A 20,371-nucleotide genomic window follows, 5' to 3' on the forward strand; every position below is an offset into this window, starting at 1 on the left:
GTTTAACATATTTTTGTTATGAATTCAATAGCGATTGAAACTAGCATACACATGTATACACACTTTTAATCCTTTTTAACTTTATATATTATTTATTTTTTTAACACTTGGAACTTGTTTAGCTTTTTTTTTTTTTTTTTTCTTTATGGAATATTTTTTTAAGTCAATTTTTTTTTAATTTTTAAACTAGTTTTTTTTTAATTTTTAAACTTTTTTTTTTTTAATTTTTAAACTAGTTTTTTTTTAATTTATAAACTAGTTTTTTTTTAATTTATAAAGTTGTTTTCTTTCTTTTCCACTTATCTTAACCCTATTTTAGTCGCATAGTGAGCATTATTCAATTCCTTAAAAATACGTATGAAAAAATAGACTGAAAATTGGAAAACATAATACTAGTATAACTAAAATTTTTGTATATAAATGAGGAGTGTATTTTCACATGGTAATAGAGGGGAAATATTTCCATATATATACACAGGCATAATGTGCTCATAAATACGTACTTATGGAGAAAATATATTCTGAACAATTGTTGTTGAAAGTAATTTGCGTAAAGGTAGCAGTTTTCCATACAAATATTTTTAAAAATTAAAAACAAAAGAACAAAAAAAAAAGGGAGAAAAAAGGGTTATACTGGTTTGTACCACGTACATAATTCGCGTCCTGTATTAATTTCATTATACCCCACTTTGTGTTTGACAACGAAAATTAAAATGTACAAATGAAACCTTTAAATTGTGAAATGTAAAAATTTATAACATTTCAGCATTTTTAGAAATACCCAATCTTAATTTTCGGATGGAACAAGAAAATAGGAAGATTGGTTTTATAGGAAAAAATTAGTAATTTCCTTTTAAGAATACGCTACCTTCACAACAAATGCAGCAATAGGAATACGGAATAGAATTTACCAAATTTTATGGGTTATCCATTCTACACCTAGAAATTTTAAATAGAAAGAACAGACGTAGATGAAATAAAATCTTGGAGGTGAAAAATGTGGCAACAATAGAGTTAGAATATTTTCCATTGCTTAAATATATGTGCAGACTTATGTATATATCATTGTGCCAACCATAAACACGCAAACAAATTTCTAGTGCAATATTTTATCCACGTTTTAATGCTTAATTATATTGCTTCCATCATTCCTATAGTATTAATAACATTGTATTTTCTTATATTTGATAAGAATACCTTGAAAGGTAATTACGAATGTTACGTGTTGCTACATAATGTCCTCAGCTTGCTCACTCATTTAAAAAAAATAAAACAGAACAAAAATTCCATTAAATCTGACTTCTTAATATTTGATTCACTTGTTTTTTCTTACAACCATGGGTAAACTAGTTGAGCAAATTGCAGAACGTTTTTCGTCATATAAACCATGTCAAAGAATCGATCATTCTAGTAGCATGAACAATTCTTGCGACAATTATGCGGAAATTATATTATCTTCATATTTTGGAGGTAAATGCATGTATAAAAAGGTATAATGAGCAAGTTGCTTCGAATTTTAAAATTATATTTGGTAAATAAAGCATGCATGGAAAAGATCCTTATACGTAATACAGTTTTTCATTTTGTCAAAAAAAAGCAATCTTAGTAACTTCCCTTTTCATTTTTATATAGCAGATTTTATCATGAAGCACGTTGGTTGCGAAAACGCGGAAAATAAAACAAAATGAAAACAAAATAAAAAAATAAATAAAAACAAAATAAAAAAATAAATAAAAACAAAATAAAAAAATAAATAAAAACAAAATTAAAAAATAAATAAAAACAAAATAAGGTAAAAACAAAAGCTTTAAACACAACGTAAGTTTATAAAATATGCTCATTCTCTATTTTATCTTTTCAGATATTAAAAAATAGGTCGAGGTAGTAGTATTAACTATCCTAATTTTGAAAATCGCACATGGGATGATAACATATTTTAAAATGTAGTGTATATCAAAATATTTTATGTCATGAAGATTCGTTCTATATTTTTATTCTCTGTAGTAAATTTTTATTTAAAGGATGATACAATGAGTTGTTTTCACTTCACTCCTTATCTTTATATGGCGTGGTTGTGGCATTGTATCATAAAAACTGGAAATCATACACATGCATTTGATATACGTGTAATATGTACATATGTGTAAACATATACAGTCTGTTTTTGGACAATAGTAAATCATAGTAATATTAAATGAAAAAAAATAATGGTTATGCAATACTAACATACACAGAAATATGTACACTCTTGCGTTTTTAGTTGTGTAATAAATAAAAAAGCCTGAGACTTTCCAAATTTTGTGTTCATATATATTTTCATTTGTCAAAAGGGAAAATTCTAGAAGGTTTACCGAACCGTTAATCTCATATTTTTACAGAATTGTTTGTTAACCAATTCCATCACCACCCCAATCTATGTAATATAAAGAATAGTGAAAATGATATTTTATGTATTTTGTGTAGTTTGTAATTATATGAACTATGTTTCTCACACATTTGTAATTACCTACAATTAAAAAAAAAAAAAAAAAAAAAGTACCTGATTCAAAATAATGCTGCTTAATTGAAAAATATTTGAAAATCAAATGATTTCATAAAATTTTACTTATACGCATAAATATTTTTAAAAAAAAATAATAATAATATTCTCCGTGTAAATAAATGTATTTTACTAACCATTTACCCTTATGCCTCCTTTCTGGGTAATGAAATGTGGAGCTTATATTTATGCGTTTATACTAATGCTCATATGCTAGCCCTTGTGAAAAAGAATGATGTAAGATTTGAGAAAGAGAAATAAACCAAGGCAAAACATTCATTACTCCGTTAATTGCTGTTTCGAGGTAATGTTTTAAGCAGAATTTTTTTTCTCTTTTTTTTTGTGATACACACTGATCATAATATATTGCTTAAGTTCTCAAAAAATGATTGTAAGGGTACCGTAACTATAATTTTTTTTTACATGTTTAAGGGAACAATACAAAGAGTGCTTTAAAGTGTATTTTTTAAGCATGTATTTAAGTGTATTATTTAGTGTGTATTTAACTGTATTATTGCGCGTACTATTATGCGTACTATTATGCGTATAATTATGCGAACTATTATGCGTATAATTATGAGAACTATTATGCATATTTTTAAGCGTACTTTTTCGTGCATGTTTCAGCGCATTTTTAAGAGAATTTTTAGGTATATTTTTAAGTATATTTGTGAGAGCACACGTTTTCCTTCATACAAAAAGTGTTATGAGAAATCCTATGTATACTTGCGCTACATAAGAATGAATTTTGCGTGAGTTATTTCCTCAAAGAAAAAATTACATCCTTTTAATTTGGTACAACTTGGTACAATTTCGAACAATTTGATACAATTTCGACAATTTGGCACAAAATTTCTAGCGTAATTTGGTTTAATCGATATCTTATCATTTCCTTTAAACCCAATTGTTCAAAATCATGAATGAGATATTATACTTAGTAAACATAACAAAAAACTCAAAGTGTAACTTTATGCAAAATTATTAATATGTTGTGCAATGCAAAACTCATACCAACATATAAGGAGCTTAATTAACGTGCCACGCTTAAAAATTATATATTTTTTTTTTTTTAAAAAATCGTGCACGTGTATGCTTATCGAAAAAACATATATGTACACAATGTACGGGTATAAATACATAATGGAAACCGCATTTGAAAATAATATTCTATTTATACTTTTAAGCCCATACGCATAAGCACATGTATATATTTTGCATGTATATAAAAGTACTTAACAATCCTGGATGTGAATTCAATGCATATACAATCCAGAGGATTATAATTTAAAAGTATATTTATCATTTTCCTCTGATTTTAATATCATGTTGTAATTATTGCATTTGATGATACCTCTATCTTTAACAAAAATTACTGTTTTTTTTTTTTTTTTTTTTTACTTCTCCCAAAAGAAAAAGGATATAACTTGTATAAAAAGGAAAAAAAAAAAAAAAAGAGGTAACAATTTTTTGTTTTTCAAACATTGAGTATATTGCTCTCACATTATACCAAAAATTATACAATAACAACTTTTGACAAAAGAACAATAAATGTCACCTGCATATTTTTGAAGCCGTAGGGGAAAGCCATAAAGGTAAAAAGAAAAAAAAAAAGAAAAAAATGAAACAATTAGAATGCAAAATATGATAAAAATAGCCGGTGAACAAAGTAAAAAGGAAATGGCAACACATAAATACGCTGTCAAATTATATCATAAGAAAATACACACACACATATATATATATATATATATATATATATATATATATATATATAAGATATGAAGTACTATATCAGTATACGTAAGAACAACTTAAGTACATATATAAGAGCGAGGGAAAATAATAAGAAAGTAAATCACTGTCTTAATGGGGAGCTTCAATTTATATTATATGCTTAGTATGACAATTCAGTGCAACCTACATTTAAAATATAAATGCATACGCGAACACACATTGATAAGCTTGTGTGCGTATGATTGCAAGTGCAAAGTGTGATTAGACAAACGCTTAGAAAATATGCTATATATACATATATACACAATCATTTGATGTGCACTTGAAAAAGAGTAACCAATAACTCTTCGAGTACATTGATTTAAAACTGTTTTTACTCATGTCCATTCTTACCATGCTTATTTTTAACAGATGGGAGCATATTTGTCGGCACCTAAAACAAATAAGGAATCCCTTGACGGAGGAAATTTAGAGTTGGATCCTAGCAGATATGGACTGTCATGTATGCAAGGATGGAGGAAGAATATGGAAGATAGCCATATTTGTTATAATAACCTAAAACTGAATGAGATAGAGGAGGATATTTCTATTTATGGTGTTTTTGATGGCCATGGTGGACCGAATGTTTCGAAATGGATTTCTTATAATTTTCGAAGGATATTTTTAAGATGCATAAAAGAATCTAGTGAGGAATTAAAAAAAAAAAATCTTGATAAGTCGAAAAATTATAAATTAAAACTAATTAAATTGACACTTGAAAAAACATTTTTGAGATTAGACGAAGAAATGCTGTTAACAGAAAATCAAGAAAAATTAAAAAAGTATAGCGTACCAACACAGGAAAATGAAGAAGAGTCTGATACAAGAGACAATTATTTATATTCAATTTTGAATGATATAATATCCAAAAATATTAGCATTAAAGCTGTAGAGAAAGATGGGAAAAGGTGTTTACAGGTTGTATATAATAAAGATGGAAATCCGATAGAAGAAGGGAATGCAGAAAATGTAGAAAGTGTAGACAATGTAGAAAATGCAGAATCGTCTACTTCTCAAGCTGATGAGGAGAATAACAAATCTTCAAACTTGTTAGACAAGACGGATAGCGTAAAACAGGAGGAGGACGAGGATGACGACGAAGCTGCAAAAAAGAAAGATCACAAAGTTACAGACATTTCGCAAGATGGTAACAATAATACATTAAAAAAAGATGACGAAAATTCTGAAAGTTTAAGTTCCAACAATAAGGAAGAAAAAGGTGAAGTAAAGGCGGAAATGGAAAAAAGCAAAAAAATTGAAGATGATGAGGAAAAAAATAGTGTTAGTACAGAAGAGAAAAATAAAGAAATAAATAAGCCAGACAGTAAGGGTGAAGTGAATAGGAATAAGGAAGTCCATGATGGAGGAGTGCCAAATGTCAGTAATGGTGATAATAAAGACAAAACGAAAGATGAGGACACTAAGGGGTATTCTGATGAGTATATGAATAATGGTGAAATCACGGAAATGAACGCCAAGCGCTTGAAGAAGGATATGGACAATGAGTATTGTATTAATGAAAAGGAGAAAAATAGCAAGGAGGAGAATGATAAATTGAATAGTAACATCATCGAAAACAGTAACAACAGTAATAATAACAATTGCGTGCAATATGGCAGAAACGAGGCTGTAGGAAAATCAGAACTAACATATGACAATCTAAAATATATGGAGGAAGTAGCAGCGAAGGAGGAGAAAAATAATGGTGAAAATGAAAATACAAACCCTTTTGACGAAAATGCCTTGAAGTTATATGATAAAGGGATTAGTAGTAACGAAGAAGGATTTTCATACGATGAAGCTATAACAAACGTAATTGATAACAACATAAGTAGTAACAACAATAACGATACAAATAACGAGACAGAAGATTGTAATGGAGTATATTCATCGGATGAATTACGTTTATTTGAAAATTATTATTCAAATGATTATGAAGATAATATAGCATATAGTTGTGGATCAACGGCTATAGTAGCAGTTATATTAAAGGGATATCTTATAGTAGCGAATGCAGGAGATTCAAGAGCAATCGTTTGTTTTAATGGAAGTTCCTTAGGTATGTCTACTGACCATAAACCGCATTTGCAAGAAGAAGAAGCACGAATTAAAAAAGCAGGTGGTTATATATCTAATGGTAGAGTAGATGGTAATTTAAATTTAACTAGAGCTATTGGTGATTTACACTATAAAAGAGATCCATTTTTACCACAAAAGGATCAGAAAATTTCTGCCTTTCCTGAGGTTACTTGTGTTACTTTAACTCCAGAAGATGAATTTTTATTTCTTGCATGTGATGGAATCTGGGATTGTAAAGATGGACAAGATGTTGTTGGTTTTGTAAAAACGAGACTTGAAAAGTTTGTAGAACCAACAAATGATGAAATAGTTATTGATAATACGGATAACAATAATGAAAATGCAACCACCACTATTACGACCAATGAAAATATTGTAAATAGTATGGGTAATGATGAACACGATAAATTGAAAGATTTAGAGGAAAATAACGTAAACGAAGAGGAGAGAAAAAATTCCATTGCGATAATAGATAAAGATAAAAATAATAAAATGAGTATCAAAAATGTTGATAATAATGAAGATGATAATAATGATGATAAAAATACAGAAGACGGAGCAGGCATTTCTGATGACATTCCTGGTGAGGAAGATTTTGATGTAGAAGAAGATGATGATGATAATGACGATAATGACAACGAAAATGTCAATCAAATGAACGTACATGATGAAATTGACATGGGCACGTATGATGAAGATGATTCGAAATTCGATTCTGCACCAGTTATTGTAAGAAAAAAATTCGAAAAATTTAATAAATTATCACAAATTTGCGAAGAATTGTGTGATGAATGCTTGTCAAATAATTATAAAGAGAATGATGGAATTGGATGCGATAATATGACTTGTTTAATAGTTCAGTATAATCCCGTTTATAAAATACACACGGAAAAGAAGTTTTTGAATATCGACGACATTGAATAATTTTAGATCTTACAATATGCACATAGCAGGCCTATACCTGTGTTTGTGAGTTGTAGTCAAGGATATGGGCTGCGCCAGCAGAGAATTATTCGAATAAGAGATATTAAAAGCGAACATATGCAAATCGTATACATATGAATGTATGCATAGCTTTTTTTTTTTTTTTTTTTTTCTTTTCAAATATAAAATAATTTAGAAAATAATATACCTTTGTTACAAGATATGGTTGTTTTTTACGAATATGAAAAAAAAAAAAAAAAGTTAAAGTTATTTACACATGCGTTAAAAAAAAAAAAATAAAATTACAGGTTTTCTATTAATTTTTCCTTACATAATATATTTAAGCACATATATAATACTTTAGTTTAAATAATTTATAAAAGACACAAATATTATTTAAGCGTTAAAAATAGGAGTTAGAAGAAGAAGAAGAAAAAAAAAATATATAATTAAAAAAAAAAAAAAATTAAAATGAAATATGAAAAGTACATTTCATATGTATGAAAATTGCCTTTTCTTTCTTACTTTAAACGCATACACATCCTAGTGTTGCTTACATTTTTATTTTTTATATTTTAGCACACATGCTATCATGTATAAATTAAGAAACGTGCGCCCTAATGTGTACACTTGCTCTTTCATCCCCATACGCTCTCGTTGTGTGTGTATGTTTTAACATCCATATATATATATTTATTCATTTGTTTTAATATTTTTTACATTTTTTTGAAGATACATATACCCCCCACTCCCCTTTTCTTTTTCATTCCTCATTCTAATACCACTCAAATATTATCCAAATTTTATCCAAGTATTAACCAAATATTATCCAAATATTATCAAAATATTATTTACATATCATTATAGTAGTTTTATAATAATATGTTATATTTGCGTATTCAGGTGGCACTGTGGGAAGAAGGCATTATGTGAATTGTTAATGGTTTATTATGTAGGCATGTCTCTTCACGTGTTCGTGTAGAGAATTTATGACACTCGTCTGTTACCCTGCCGGTCATACGACTTTACAAGTGTACATACATTCGTATATGAATATTTTTCTACATGAATATTTTTCTGCATGAATATTCTTCTGCATGCATATTCTTCTGCATGCATATTTTGCTACATGCATATTTGCTACATGGAGATATATATATGCATACCATTAATTATATAAGCCCATATGCAAAATCGTGACTTCACGGATGGATTTGGTGTGTTAGACGTGAACCCTAAACTCTAAACAATTATTGACGCATATTTATATGCGAAACAAACATGCACATAAAATTGTTGCTATGCATAGAGAAAAATATTGCATAATTATTTTTTCATGCGAATAATGTATCGTAAAAACTGTTTTATCGCACAACTAATGGATGTTTCTGTCCTATTTAACTGTTAATCATATAATATAAAACCCGTTAATTTAAAAAAGATAAATAAGTAAAAAAACAAAATAAAACAAAACTAAATAAAATAAAGTAAAACAGAACCAAATAAAATAAAGTAAAACAGAACCAAATAAAATAAAGTAAAACAATATGAAGTAAAATAATATAAAAAGAACGATTTAGGAATCCCTCAAAGGTTGCACATGTGGACTTCGTTTACAGAAACAGATTCGATTCCTTGGATGCTGTTAGAAAAAACGTTAGCATTTTTTTTAGCTTTTCTTTCAATTCGTCATTGTCTAGACAATCCAAAAAATCTGCAAAGTTGGAGGAAAAATGAAACACAGCATATTCATATGTATATATATATATATATGTTTGTTTTTATATATGTAGAACAGTAAATAGGGAGACGAAAGAACACAAACGATACAAATACAGGAACAGTGGATTACCCAATATATTTTCATATATAGATTGTATGTCAATATTCCTAGTGTACAAGTGAATAAAAATATTATTTGATATATAAGAATTGTTCATAAAAAAAAGAGCTATTAAAATAATATCAGTTAACTGATAAACGAGATAACCCTTGTCACATAATTCAAAATATTCCAAATTTTTCCTACAATCATCATCTATTTGAATATTCATTTTTTGCAAATTTTCATTTACTAATAATTTTGGTTTTTTTTTTTTATTTTCATTCATAATAATTTCATTATATTTCTGTCTAATTTCTAGTAAACGAACTATTTTTTCACATTTCTTTTCTCCAAATTTGTTGAGAACTCTACCAAGACATGTGTCCGTGCAGTGTAAACATAAATTGGAAATGACGGTAATCATATTTTCTTCAAATTCGAATATGCGAATTTTGCTTTTCTTAATATTTCTTAACATAAATAAACAAAATAAATATTTCAATCCGTTCAATTCTACAAATTTGTTACAAGTTTCTTTATCATTAAGAGTAATAGCAAATATTTTAAGAGCAGGAAAACAAAGGAATTTTCTTTCACTCAATAATTTTAACATTAGTTCAAGACCATTCGTACTATTAAATACATTAATATTGTCATTTATAAGTAATAAATTTCCTAATGCTTGAAAAACATTAAGTAAGATTTCTTTCTTATTAACATTTGGGGGATCTTTTTCTTTATATTTGGAAATATATTTCAAAAGTGAATTAAAAATGGAAATGGTATAATAAAAATCATCATATATATTTTGAGAAAATTGATTAATTCTCAAAATCAGTAAAACTAATATTTCACTTGCGCTTAGAGAATTTGAATCGTCATTTTTCAAATCTGTGTCTATTCTTTTTAAAAGAAAGAATAAAAGTTTCGAATTTGTCAATAAATCATTTTGCAAGCTATTTTCTAGTTCAAATATATTTTCAAAAATGTTTAAAATAGAAGACATGGCATTGTAATACTCTTCATTTTCTTCTTCATTTACTTTCTCTAATATATTTATAATAAAATGACATAATTTTTTTTTATTCAAATATTCCACAATTACATCATTTTCTTTTTTATTTAATTCGTACATGTTCGATGGGTTTGTTATTTCTTTAATAATATCTATAACCTCAATTACAATGTCATTATTCGGGTGGTTTAGCAAATCAATTATATCTCCCAATATTTCGCTTTCAACCATACTAATGTACAAATTTGAACAAACACTTAGGTTTTTTATATTTACTAATATTTCATCTAAATCTACTTCACTCATCACCCACTTTTCGGGGTTGTCTGGGTATTCCATTCTGTCTCGTTCATTTTTGCTCTTTTTTTTCTTCAATACTGTTGCTAATTTTTTTATACTGCTTTCGTCTACGCATTCGATCTGTCATGGGGAAGAAGCAGGGTAAAATTTCTATGTGGCATAGATAATGTGCATATTAAGGATGATATATCATATAAGCATGGTGAAGAGCATGCGGGAATTTTTTTTTTTTTTTTTTTTTTTTGACGCAAAAGAGGAGTGTAAAATGGGGAGAAGCTAACTCCGTTGGGGCTTGTGGTCTTCCCTCTTTAATATTTTGTTCCTTACATTTTCAGCCTGTTTCAGAATTTCCTCAACGTCGATGTCGTCATCATCGCTGTATTCCATAGTTTTCAATTATTACATAACATTTGATAGGTCAGGGATTGGAAAAAAAAAAAAAAAAAAGGAAAATGGATGCATTTAAAAATATAAATAAAGTGTGACAAAACGAATAAGGAAATTTAGATAAATATGTTGTAATACAGATGACACAATTTTAACAACAAACAAAAAAAAAAAAAAAAAAAAATATTTAAAAAGAAGTCAATTAATGTTTCATATTTTCTGTATTTCCTAAAATTTAAAAAAATATATACTCAAATGAACTGACATTTGTATGTGTTGTATATATTTTTAGCATAACATACACACACAAAAAAAAAAAAAAGCTAGAAAAATGTCAATAGCTTCGTTAAAGAGTAAAATAAAAGTGGTTTTTACAAATTGTTGTGAAGAATACACAATATTAAACAAACACTTTTTAAAACGTGTTGATCATTTTTCACTTCAAGTACCTTTTCGTGTTGCATAACATGTGCTTATGTAAAAGAAAATCATTTTTTTTTTTTTTTTTCCATGCTCAGTGTAGAAATATGAAGTAATGGCAGTTTTTTAAAAATGTGAAAAAGCGAAATGAAGAGAATATTAAGGGGGAAGAACTACCGAATAATTTAGAAGTGACAAAATGGGAACTACTGAACATTTTAGAAATGGCTGAAAGAAACCGATGAATCATGAAGAAAATGGAAATGGTAAATGGAGCCATCACAATCTGTACGCAGAAGGGAGAAAAAACGTTCCAGTAGTGGTTATAGAAGTTTGGTCTTCAAGTAAAAAAAACAATTAACCTCTAATACCACACCATGCCCCTTTTTACATATTACACGTTATGTGTTACATAATAATACATATTACATGTTTTGACTTTTATTTGTATGATTTTTTTTTTTTTCTTTTGGATCTGAAAAAGTAAAATTCGCTTCATATTGTATGACATGAACAAGATGGGTAATGATGAACGAGCACATTAATAATGGTAGGATAAGAGTAATACCCTGTAAGCAACATTTGTGTTGGAAAGACTAGGAAACATAAGAATAAATAAGAAAAACTAGACACATTTAGGCCTACACTTAAAACTTAAAGTCACCAAAATACATAATGTTACAATAAAGGCAAACGAACAAGTGGCCAACAACGCATATGTATAATTGCAATGATTAATAATGTGAAGTAGTAAAAAAAAAAAAAAGTGGATGTGGGGAGACGGGATTATAACCCTTAATTACTGAAGGAGTATACAAAACTAATAGACAATCTCAATAATGTAGAAATAAATCAGAAGGTGGACGAAGAAATGATAAGTTTGCGAAAATATTCCTTTTTTTATAAAAAATGAGAAAAAAAAAAAAAAAAAAATAGAAATAAAAAAAAAATAAATAGAAATAAAAAAAAAAAAAAAAAAAAAAGGAAAACCTACAAATATAATGGAACAAAATAAACGAGAAAGGAAATATACCAAAAAAAAATTACACAAAAAAGAAAAAAAAAAATTCTGATTCCAAGTGGAGTTGATTCCAAATAGACGTAAAGAAGAAAGAGTGCTGCAAATAAGTACAAGATTCATGGGAGGAATTCAATAAGCACGCTTCTTAATAATAGTGCTCGTTTTGAAAAAAAATAAAAAAAAATGCAACAAAATGGACCTGATAAAACACAACACAATGGATTAGACAGAACAGAGCACATTGGATTTGGTAAAGTACAACAAAATGATAATAAAAGTTCTTTGTACCCCCCTCTGTTAATTACAAAATTTGTTTAAACAAATTTACAGAGAAGCTAATCAAGCTGTTTGACTGAGATATAAAATGCAACTTCACAGTGCCATTGGGTGTGCCATTTTTTTTCCTGACAAAATCGCAAACAATTAATAAAAGAATGTTATTTTTGGCATTAAGAGGATATGTACTGTACAATATATTATATGCGTCGAAATGAAAAACGTTAAAGGAGTTGTATAATTTGATCGAATTAATAAATTCGTTAAATGTTGAAAAATCAATCATATTACAGTAGTAAGATTTGTAATAATATTTATGCCTTCCTGGGAAATTCTTTACAAAATTATTTAAATATAAACTGTTTGGTTTCAGCAGATGTAAATGGGGAAGAGGCAAAGCTATTCTGAACTTAATGGTTGAATTATCATTATTTAAACATTCTATATTCAAGAATAAGGGTAAATTGTGGAGGAGATTTTTCCTAAAGCATAGGGTGTATAATAAACATATTTCATTTTTTTTTAAATTTATATAATCATTTTCTTCTGTCACTTTATTATAATTTTTTTTCAAATTCCTCTTTACAACTTTTATGTGGTCCATTTTGTTTTCACGCAGATCACTTTTGATGTAAATAATATTGTACAAAATGGATTTTACGTAAATGTTCATGTAAATATTTTCCTTTTTTATACTTTTCTCTACTTTATTCATCGTTTTTCTTTTCTCATCACGTAGACGATTACGTTTGAGGTTTCTATTACTTGTACTGTTTCCATTGTTATCATCATTTTTGTCATCACCAGCTTTTACATTTCCGTTACTTTTTCTTGTATCATCTTTATTATAATTCTCCGTGCCAATCAGACCTTTTTTTTTTTTACTATTTTTCCTAGAATCTTCATTAACATAGTAAAGCTTGGCATATATCTTAACAAGGGTGTTTTCAAAAATTATGCCCTTTGTATTTTTGCTGTAAAAATGTCGTAAACGGTTTTTATGCTTCTTTATATCATTGTCTGATAAAAAGTTTGACTTGATTTCTGTGCTAAGATAGCTGTCAAGGTAAGAAAGTTCCTGGTCCTTCTTATTGCATTTATTAATAATTCTTTCCAAATTTCTGAAGTAATTTTTTTTATTTAAATTCACTGCGTAGCTTATTTTATCGCTGTTATTTGAGAGGATACTTCCTTGCAAATTTTTTGACACTTTTACAAAATAGTTAAATTTTTTTTCAAAACTTTTGTAGTCACTCAAATAGTCACTGGTTCTTTTTTTTTTCAAGCGATTGTCACTTTGTTTATTTTTATTTCGTTTTCCCTTTTTTAGTTTTCCATATTTCCCACTTGTTGTATCGTTCTGTAGGTTTCCTTCATCTTCATTTTCATCACCATCAGCTTTTTCGTAATCGTCTTCATTATCTTCATCTTCTTCGTCTTCATCTTCTTCGTCTTCACCTTCTTCGTCTTCATATTCTTCTTCCTCCATGTGGCTTTCACTATGATGTCCTTTCAGCTCTAACAAGCCATTCCATATGGAGGGTAATTTCTTGTGATTAATTTTTTTCCCTTGGTTTTTACTCTTACAATTTAAATAGCTATCACTAACTACGTTTTTTTCATTTTTGTTTCTCATTTTTGATACATCTTCACAGCCCTCATTATCACAATAACTTGACAACTCTCCGTTACTAAAAGTGTAGTTTTCGTTATATACCAATTTATTTATGGCTTTTTCTTTACAATTATGTAAGGAATGTCTTACCTTATTCCGCCTATCCATTTTAATGTGAGAAAGTAGGAAATTTCCATCATTATAATCACAGGTGTATGTCTCTTTTCCATTTTTATTTTTTCCACTTGTAACTTTTTTGTTTGTTTTTTTCATCTTATAAGGAGGAGTAGGCTTGTTCTTCATTTCCTTTGAATCTTTGAGTCCCTTTTTGAAAACGTCATTTTGTTTGCATTCTCCTTTTCCAATTTTATTATCTTTTGTTGTTCTTTTCGATTTTTTTAGATGAGATAAATTTCCACTATTTTTTATATTAAAGGAAAACACGCTATTTGTTTCAATGTCTACATTATCTCGTTGATGATTAAAAATACCGTCATGGAGGATATCACTTTGATGATGCAAAATTTGGATACTATTTTTTCTCTTATTTATAAATGGGCTTTTTTCTGTTTTTTTTTCATCATTAAATAAGCGATAATTTTTTTTTTCCCCTTGATTTTCTTCCTCCTTTTGCACTTTATCCAATCGTTTAGTATTAATGTTGAAGTTATGCCTTTGACTGTTCTTTCTTTCCTTATCACTATTGTAGTTTATATTTCGAATATCTGTGTTCAGATAATTTTCATGTAATCCATTTGGTTTTATACCTTTTTTTTCATTTAATTTTTCCTTCTTTTTCTTTATATCTGGATGATTGTCATCAATTGGGGGAAGATACTTTTGATTTATATCATTGGAAGCGTTTGTGGTCATGTATTTTTTGTATTCCTGCACGAGAACGTGATCAATAGGTATGTCTTTTTCTTTCTCTTCTTCATCTTCCTCAGATACTTCCTTTTCATCTATGATTATGGCATTTGGGGAAGATGGGTGCTTGTTATTTCTGTGGACTTTACTTTTATCCTCTTTTTGCTGACCCTTCAAAATACCATTCTCTTTTCGCTTGTTATTAACATGTGCGAGGCTACTATTACTGTTCTCACTATTCTCACTACTGTAATTAGTTATATCCTGTTTCGTGGTATTATTGAGACCGAGAATATTTTGCATAAATTTTCGATTAATATTTTCCTTTTTCTGACTTTTCATGTATCTATTTATCATTGAATCATCAAATTTCAAAACACTTCTCACATAATTACAATTATTCGCTATATCATCTAACATGTTCTGAGAGTTGTAATCTGGATCTGAATTTAGCAAATTCCAATTTATTTTTTTTAATTTCATTAGATTTAAAACATTTGCATTACCGTTACAACTGTTTTTGTGAATATATTTTACCAAGTATGATAAATAAAGGAGAAGTTTTTCATTTTTTATTTGTGCATTTTGTAATTGGAATAATAAGTTATTTACCTTACTATTCAGATTGTCATTCACTTGACTAGAATCTTTTAATTTTATTTTATTTTCCTTAAAATCATTATTCAATTTGGCAATCTGTTCAGATAAATAACAATTTTCTTTTTTATTTTCTTCAATTGTTTTTTTTGCTTGTTCAGCCTTTTCATTTTTTTTTTCCAATTTTTCTATTTTGTAATTCTTTTTTTTTATAATTTTTTCAATTACTTTAATTATTTCTTTATTTGTTTCGATTATTTCCTTCAATTTGTTATTGGCCTCTATGTAGCCCTCATTATCTAGTTCTAGAATCATTACTGCTTTATCCAATTGTTCAATTTTTTTTTCATTTTCCTTACTCTTATTTTCATAATAAACTTTTTCTTTGTTACAAGTATTATATAATTGTTTGTATAGATTCAGGTTGTTTTGTTTCATTAATTCTGTTTCGTGATCAAAGTTTTTATTTTTTAAAAAAATATTCATTATGATGTAGGGACCCTTGCTTGAAAAATTCCTTTCATTTTTCTCCAATTCTTTTTTTTTTTCTTTCTCAACGTCTTTTTTCTCCTCATTTTCGTTCACAGCCCTGTTGTTTCCATCATTGATATGTGCACTACTGTTAGTATTCTTTTGCCATGAGTTGCTGTTGTCAAATGTGGGATTACTTGTTTGAGAATTGTTAATCATTGGGATATCAAAGTTGGAGGGCTCATAATTAGGGGTTCTAAAAGTGGGGATGCTAAAGCCACGGGCGCTAAAATTAGGCCTTCCTAAGTTGGAAGTTCCAGTGCTGGGGCTTCTGTGACTCGGACTTCCAGTGTTGGATGTTCCAAAGTTAGATGTTCCAAAGTTGGAAGTTCCATAGTTGGAAGTTCCAAAGTTGGAAGTTCCATTGCTTGGGTTTCCAAATGTCGGATTGCCAAAGTTGGAAGTTCCAATGTTTGGATTTCTAAAATTAGGGTTTTCAAAAATTGGATGGCTAGCATTCGAACTGATAACATTTGGACGACTAACATTCGGATTGATAAAATTAAAATTGGACATGTTACGATTCATGACATTTCTCCTGCTAACAAAATTAAAGTTGTTCGAATTGGTCCCATTTTGGTGATTTCTTGAAAAGTTAAAATTAGTTGCACCGGGGTTATAGATATGATTGTTCATACTGTAGGTGTTACTCGGGCTGGCCCTCCCAAAGTAAAATTCATTCACGCGCTTGTGTGGCAGGTTATTGTTGAAATGGTAAATATTTGTGGTTCCGTTTTGGAAGAGATCATTATTGGTAGAATTGCTGACGATGGGATTATTATTAACAATGTGATTTTCCATGTTACGATTGGCTACTGGTTGACAACCCAAGTTGTTTTTTTCTGGAAAGGAATTAAGGATGGGTGACGAGAAATTGAAATCCTTCAATTGTGTGGTGGCATTTTGCGCTCCAAAACTTTGTTCAGCAGATGAAAAGCTAACTGGGGTTGTGGGGATCAAATTTTGGTGTTCTTTATGAGAACTAAAAGGATCAGTAACTTGTGTTAATAAATAAGCAGTTGGTACATAGAATAGTGTTTTTTTCAAAATGTTTTTATTTAAATTTATTAAACAAGTATAATAGTAAGTGTTGTTATGTGTATCTACTACATCAATGTATAAAAACAATTGATTATTGTAAAACACTGAAAATTCAAACAATTCTGATACATTTATTGTAAAATTATCTACCTGTTTGTTTTTACTTTTTTTTCGAATATTAATTTTATTATCTAAAGATTTTAAGGTTAAATAAATATATATTGTTTTAAAATCTAATGATACATTTATTATATCTGATATGTGAATTATTATAACTAATGGATTGTTACTAATATGTGTGATGCGTTCTTTTCCACGATTACTTTTTTTGTTCTTTGAATTGTTGCTACTTAAAGGATTTAAATCATCTAATGAATCAATATAAGTTTTATTGAAAAAAGAGTCATCACCACTATCATCTGCATTTTCTACTTTTAATTTATTATCGTGTAATTTTTTTTTTTTTTTTTTTTGATCTTTTTTTGGTTTCTTTTGAAAGTCGTCCAAATCTTCATCTAGTTCACTACTTAACATATTTGGTGTACCATTAAGCGTTCCTAGTTCTTTATTAAATGATGCAAATGAATCCGATTTTAGCATTTTTTTATTATCATATGTATATTTTTCTTTATTGTTACTTTCATCATCACTATGGTAATACTTCCTTCTCTCCTTTTCCTTCGTTTTCTTTTTCTTTTTTTCATGTTCTTTTCTTCTACCAAAACTTCTGCCTAAACTTTCACTTCTACTACAACTTCTACTTCTGCTCCTACTTTGACTTCTACTTCGATTTCGTTTTACACTGTCCCCCTCTTCATAATCCATATTTTTATATTTTTTCCCTTTTTTCTTATTATCATGTTTCTTATGTCCTTGATGTTTTTTTTTTTTTTTTAAAAAATCCTCATCTCCGAAATCCATCTTTGTCGTTTCGATTTGTGCAAATTCTCCTGGAAAACTACGAGACCGATCTTTGTGATTTTTTTCAAAACTTTCAAACCGTTTGATGGATCGGCTCACATGAGTAGAAGCCTAAGTAAGGTTCAATAAACATTTGTGTACCATTATTGATGTGCAAAGAAGTTGTGCAATATGATGCATTGTGTGGAAAAAAAAAAAAAAAAAAAAAAAAAAAACATACTTCTACTAGTTGTTCAAACAGGTATGCGTTTCCTTTTTCAAGTGCTTCTAGCGTTAATTTCTCCAATATGATTAAATCTCTAACGAGGAGAAAACATATGAATGCGTGCACATATGTACAGACATGTCGTAGGTATGTATGCATATATACATATATGTATACATAGGTGTAAACACACATATCTGCATATAATGAACTCCCCCCCTTGGTATGTTTTCATGGCAGATGTTTTGACTCGTGAACGTTCAAGTGAAAATAAATTTCAATATTTTTATGCTTTCCTTACTTTTTACATTCCGCGTATATGTCCTGCATTACTTCAATATCTACATAGAAAAAGGGTAAAAAAAGAAAAGATTGATATTTTGAAATTGATTTATATTCGAACATTATTTTTCCTTATTAAACACATACACATTTGTGCTTGTGTGTACGTTTATAGACTATTATTGAAGAATCGGGAATAATAGCTAGGGTGTGCAAAACTAATGTTTAATTACCAGTTGAGTTATATTGTACGCATGCCTCTAGCTGCTTGGCTAGGTCCTTAAAATTTATGATACTTTGCTTGACGTTTTTCATTTTTTTCGAAAAAGCCTAATTTTTATTAATAATTTAATGATTCCCAAAAAAAAAAAAAAAAAAACATATCTTTTTTTTTTTTTTTTTTTTTTTTAATTATGTTTTCCTTATTTATTTATTTTCAACTAATAATTATTATTTTTCTCTTTTTGTAAAACATTTTAGAAGTTATTCTCCATAATTAAAAAAACAATAGGGGTAGTGACATGTACGAATAGAGCTATATATTTATTTATGCAGATGTGATGGCAAATTAAACAAACGAGAGATTGTTGCTACTGTTGTTGCACTATTATTAATGTTCTGGTGCGGTTGATTATGGTGGCGTAGAAAATCAGTCTCATTTCCTAGTTCTAAATTAAAAAAAGCTATAAATGAAAAAACAGTAACGTAAAATGAATGTTGCAAAATTCTTTTATTCATATATGTACAAATGTGTGTTTAAATGTGTGTATAAAAGTACCTAAAAAAGGCATAAATATATACTTGTGTATACAATTAAAAGTAAAAAAAAAAAAAAAAAAAAAAAAAGCCGGAAAATCAAATAATTTCTTTACCGTACATTTAGCCTTAAAATAATTTAGTGCCTTTTTTTTTTTTTTTCTAACTTTTGTAAAGAAGTTTTAAAGTGCATTTTTACAAAATAATTTTTTTTCTTTTTTTTTTTTCTCATTTTATATAATTCTGAAATATATATTTTTCAATGGACTTTTACAGATTATCTGTTTATTACTTATTTTTTTCATTTTAAATTCTTTAACAAAAAATTCACTGGGCTCATTAATTTAAGATTTTTTTTTTTTTTTTTTTTTTATTTTAAAACGTTCACAATGTTAAACAACGTGGAACGTAAAAAAAAAAAATGTTTACATTGTAAACATTTAAATTGTACAAATTATATTTTTTTCTCACGCCCCTCTATAAATTTTCTAAATCTTAAAAACTTGGGCTTAAACGGTTTTTTCCCCAATAAGCACAACACTTTTTGTAAATTAAAAGAATCCCCTGAGATGAGAGATGTTTTTATTATTTTTATTGATGATTTTTTTCAGAATCTTAGAAATGGATGTGTGTGACACAAGTTGCCTACTTGGCATGTTCACCTATATATAACAAAAATATATACGCATATATATAATATATACGTTTATAATTTTAAAGGTTCACATATATTACCAATTTTTTTATTTTTCTCCTTGCACTATTTGGCATTTTTCCATAAATTAAAAAAAAAAAATGTTTCATAAAAATTAGGCGAACATTTTAAGAACGGAAAAGTAATTTTAAGGGTGAGAAAAATAGTGGAAAATATCTGGAAAAGATAAAAAAAAAAAAAAAAAAAAAAACGTGAAACTTTAAAAACATGAGAAACAATATCTTGCAAAAAACTTGCGCAAGCCCAAAACACAAAAATGAAAGAAAAAAAAAAAAAAAAAAA

At 27.9% G+C, this 20,371-nt stretch overlaps 3 protein-coding genes across 3 annotated transcripts; 1 reads left to right on the plus strand and 2 right to left on the minus strand.

Moving 5' to 3' along the window:
• Nucleotides 1-4,684: 4,684 nt before the first annotated feature.
• Nucleotides 4,685-7,315, plus strand: PGO_093510 (protein phosphatase 2C; the record flags this gene model as incomplete). Its single annotated transcript, XM_028687939.1, has 1 exon — nucleotides 4,685-7,315. One exon carries the CDS (start codon nucleotides 4,685-4,687, stop codon nucleotides 7,313-7,315), a length of 2,631 nt encoding a protein of 876 aa, XP_028543740.1.
• Nucleotides 7,316-9,096: 1,781 nt separating this feature from the next.
• On the minus strand, nucleotides 9,097-10,842 carry PGO_093520 (beta-catenin-like protein 1; the record flags this gene model as incomplete). The annotated part of the gene is made up of 2 exons (XM_028687940.1): nucleotides 9,097-10,575; nucleotides 10,783-10,842. The coding sequence occupies 2 exons, from the start codon at nucleotides 10,840-10,842 to the stop codon at nucleotides 9,097-9,099; spliced, it is 1,539 nt and encodes a 512-aa protein (XP_028543741.1).
• A 1,742-nt stretch (nucleotides 10,843-12,584) lies between these two features.
• PGO_093530 (hypothetical protein, conserved) lies at nucleotides 12,585-18,933 on the minus strand (the record flags this gene model as incomplete). Its single annotated transcript, XM_028687941.1, has 4 exons — nucleotides 12,585-18,242; nucleotides 18,352-18,430; nucleotides 18,638-18,677; nucleotides 18,852-18,933. The coding sequence occupies 4 exons, from the start codon at nucleotides 18,931-18,933 to the stop codon at nucleotides 12,585-12,587; spliced, it is 5,859 nt and encodes a 1,952-aa protein (XP_028543742.1).
• Between the last annotated feature and the right edge of the window lie 1,438 nt (nucleotides 18,934-20,371).

The sequence above is a fragment of the Plasmodium gonderi genome (assembly GCF_002157705.1).
Source record: "Plasmodium gonderi DNA, contig: Chr09, whole genome shotgun sequence".
Taxonomy (NCBI): Eukaryota; Apicomplexa; class Aconoidasida; order Haemosporida; family Plasmodiidae; genus Plasmodium; species Plasmodium gonderi.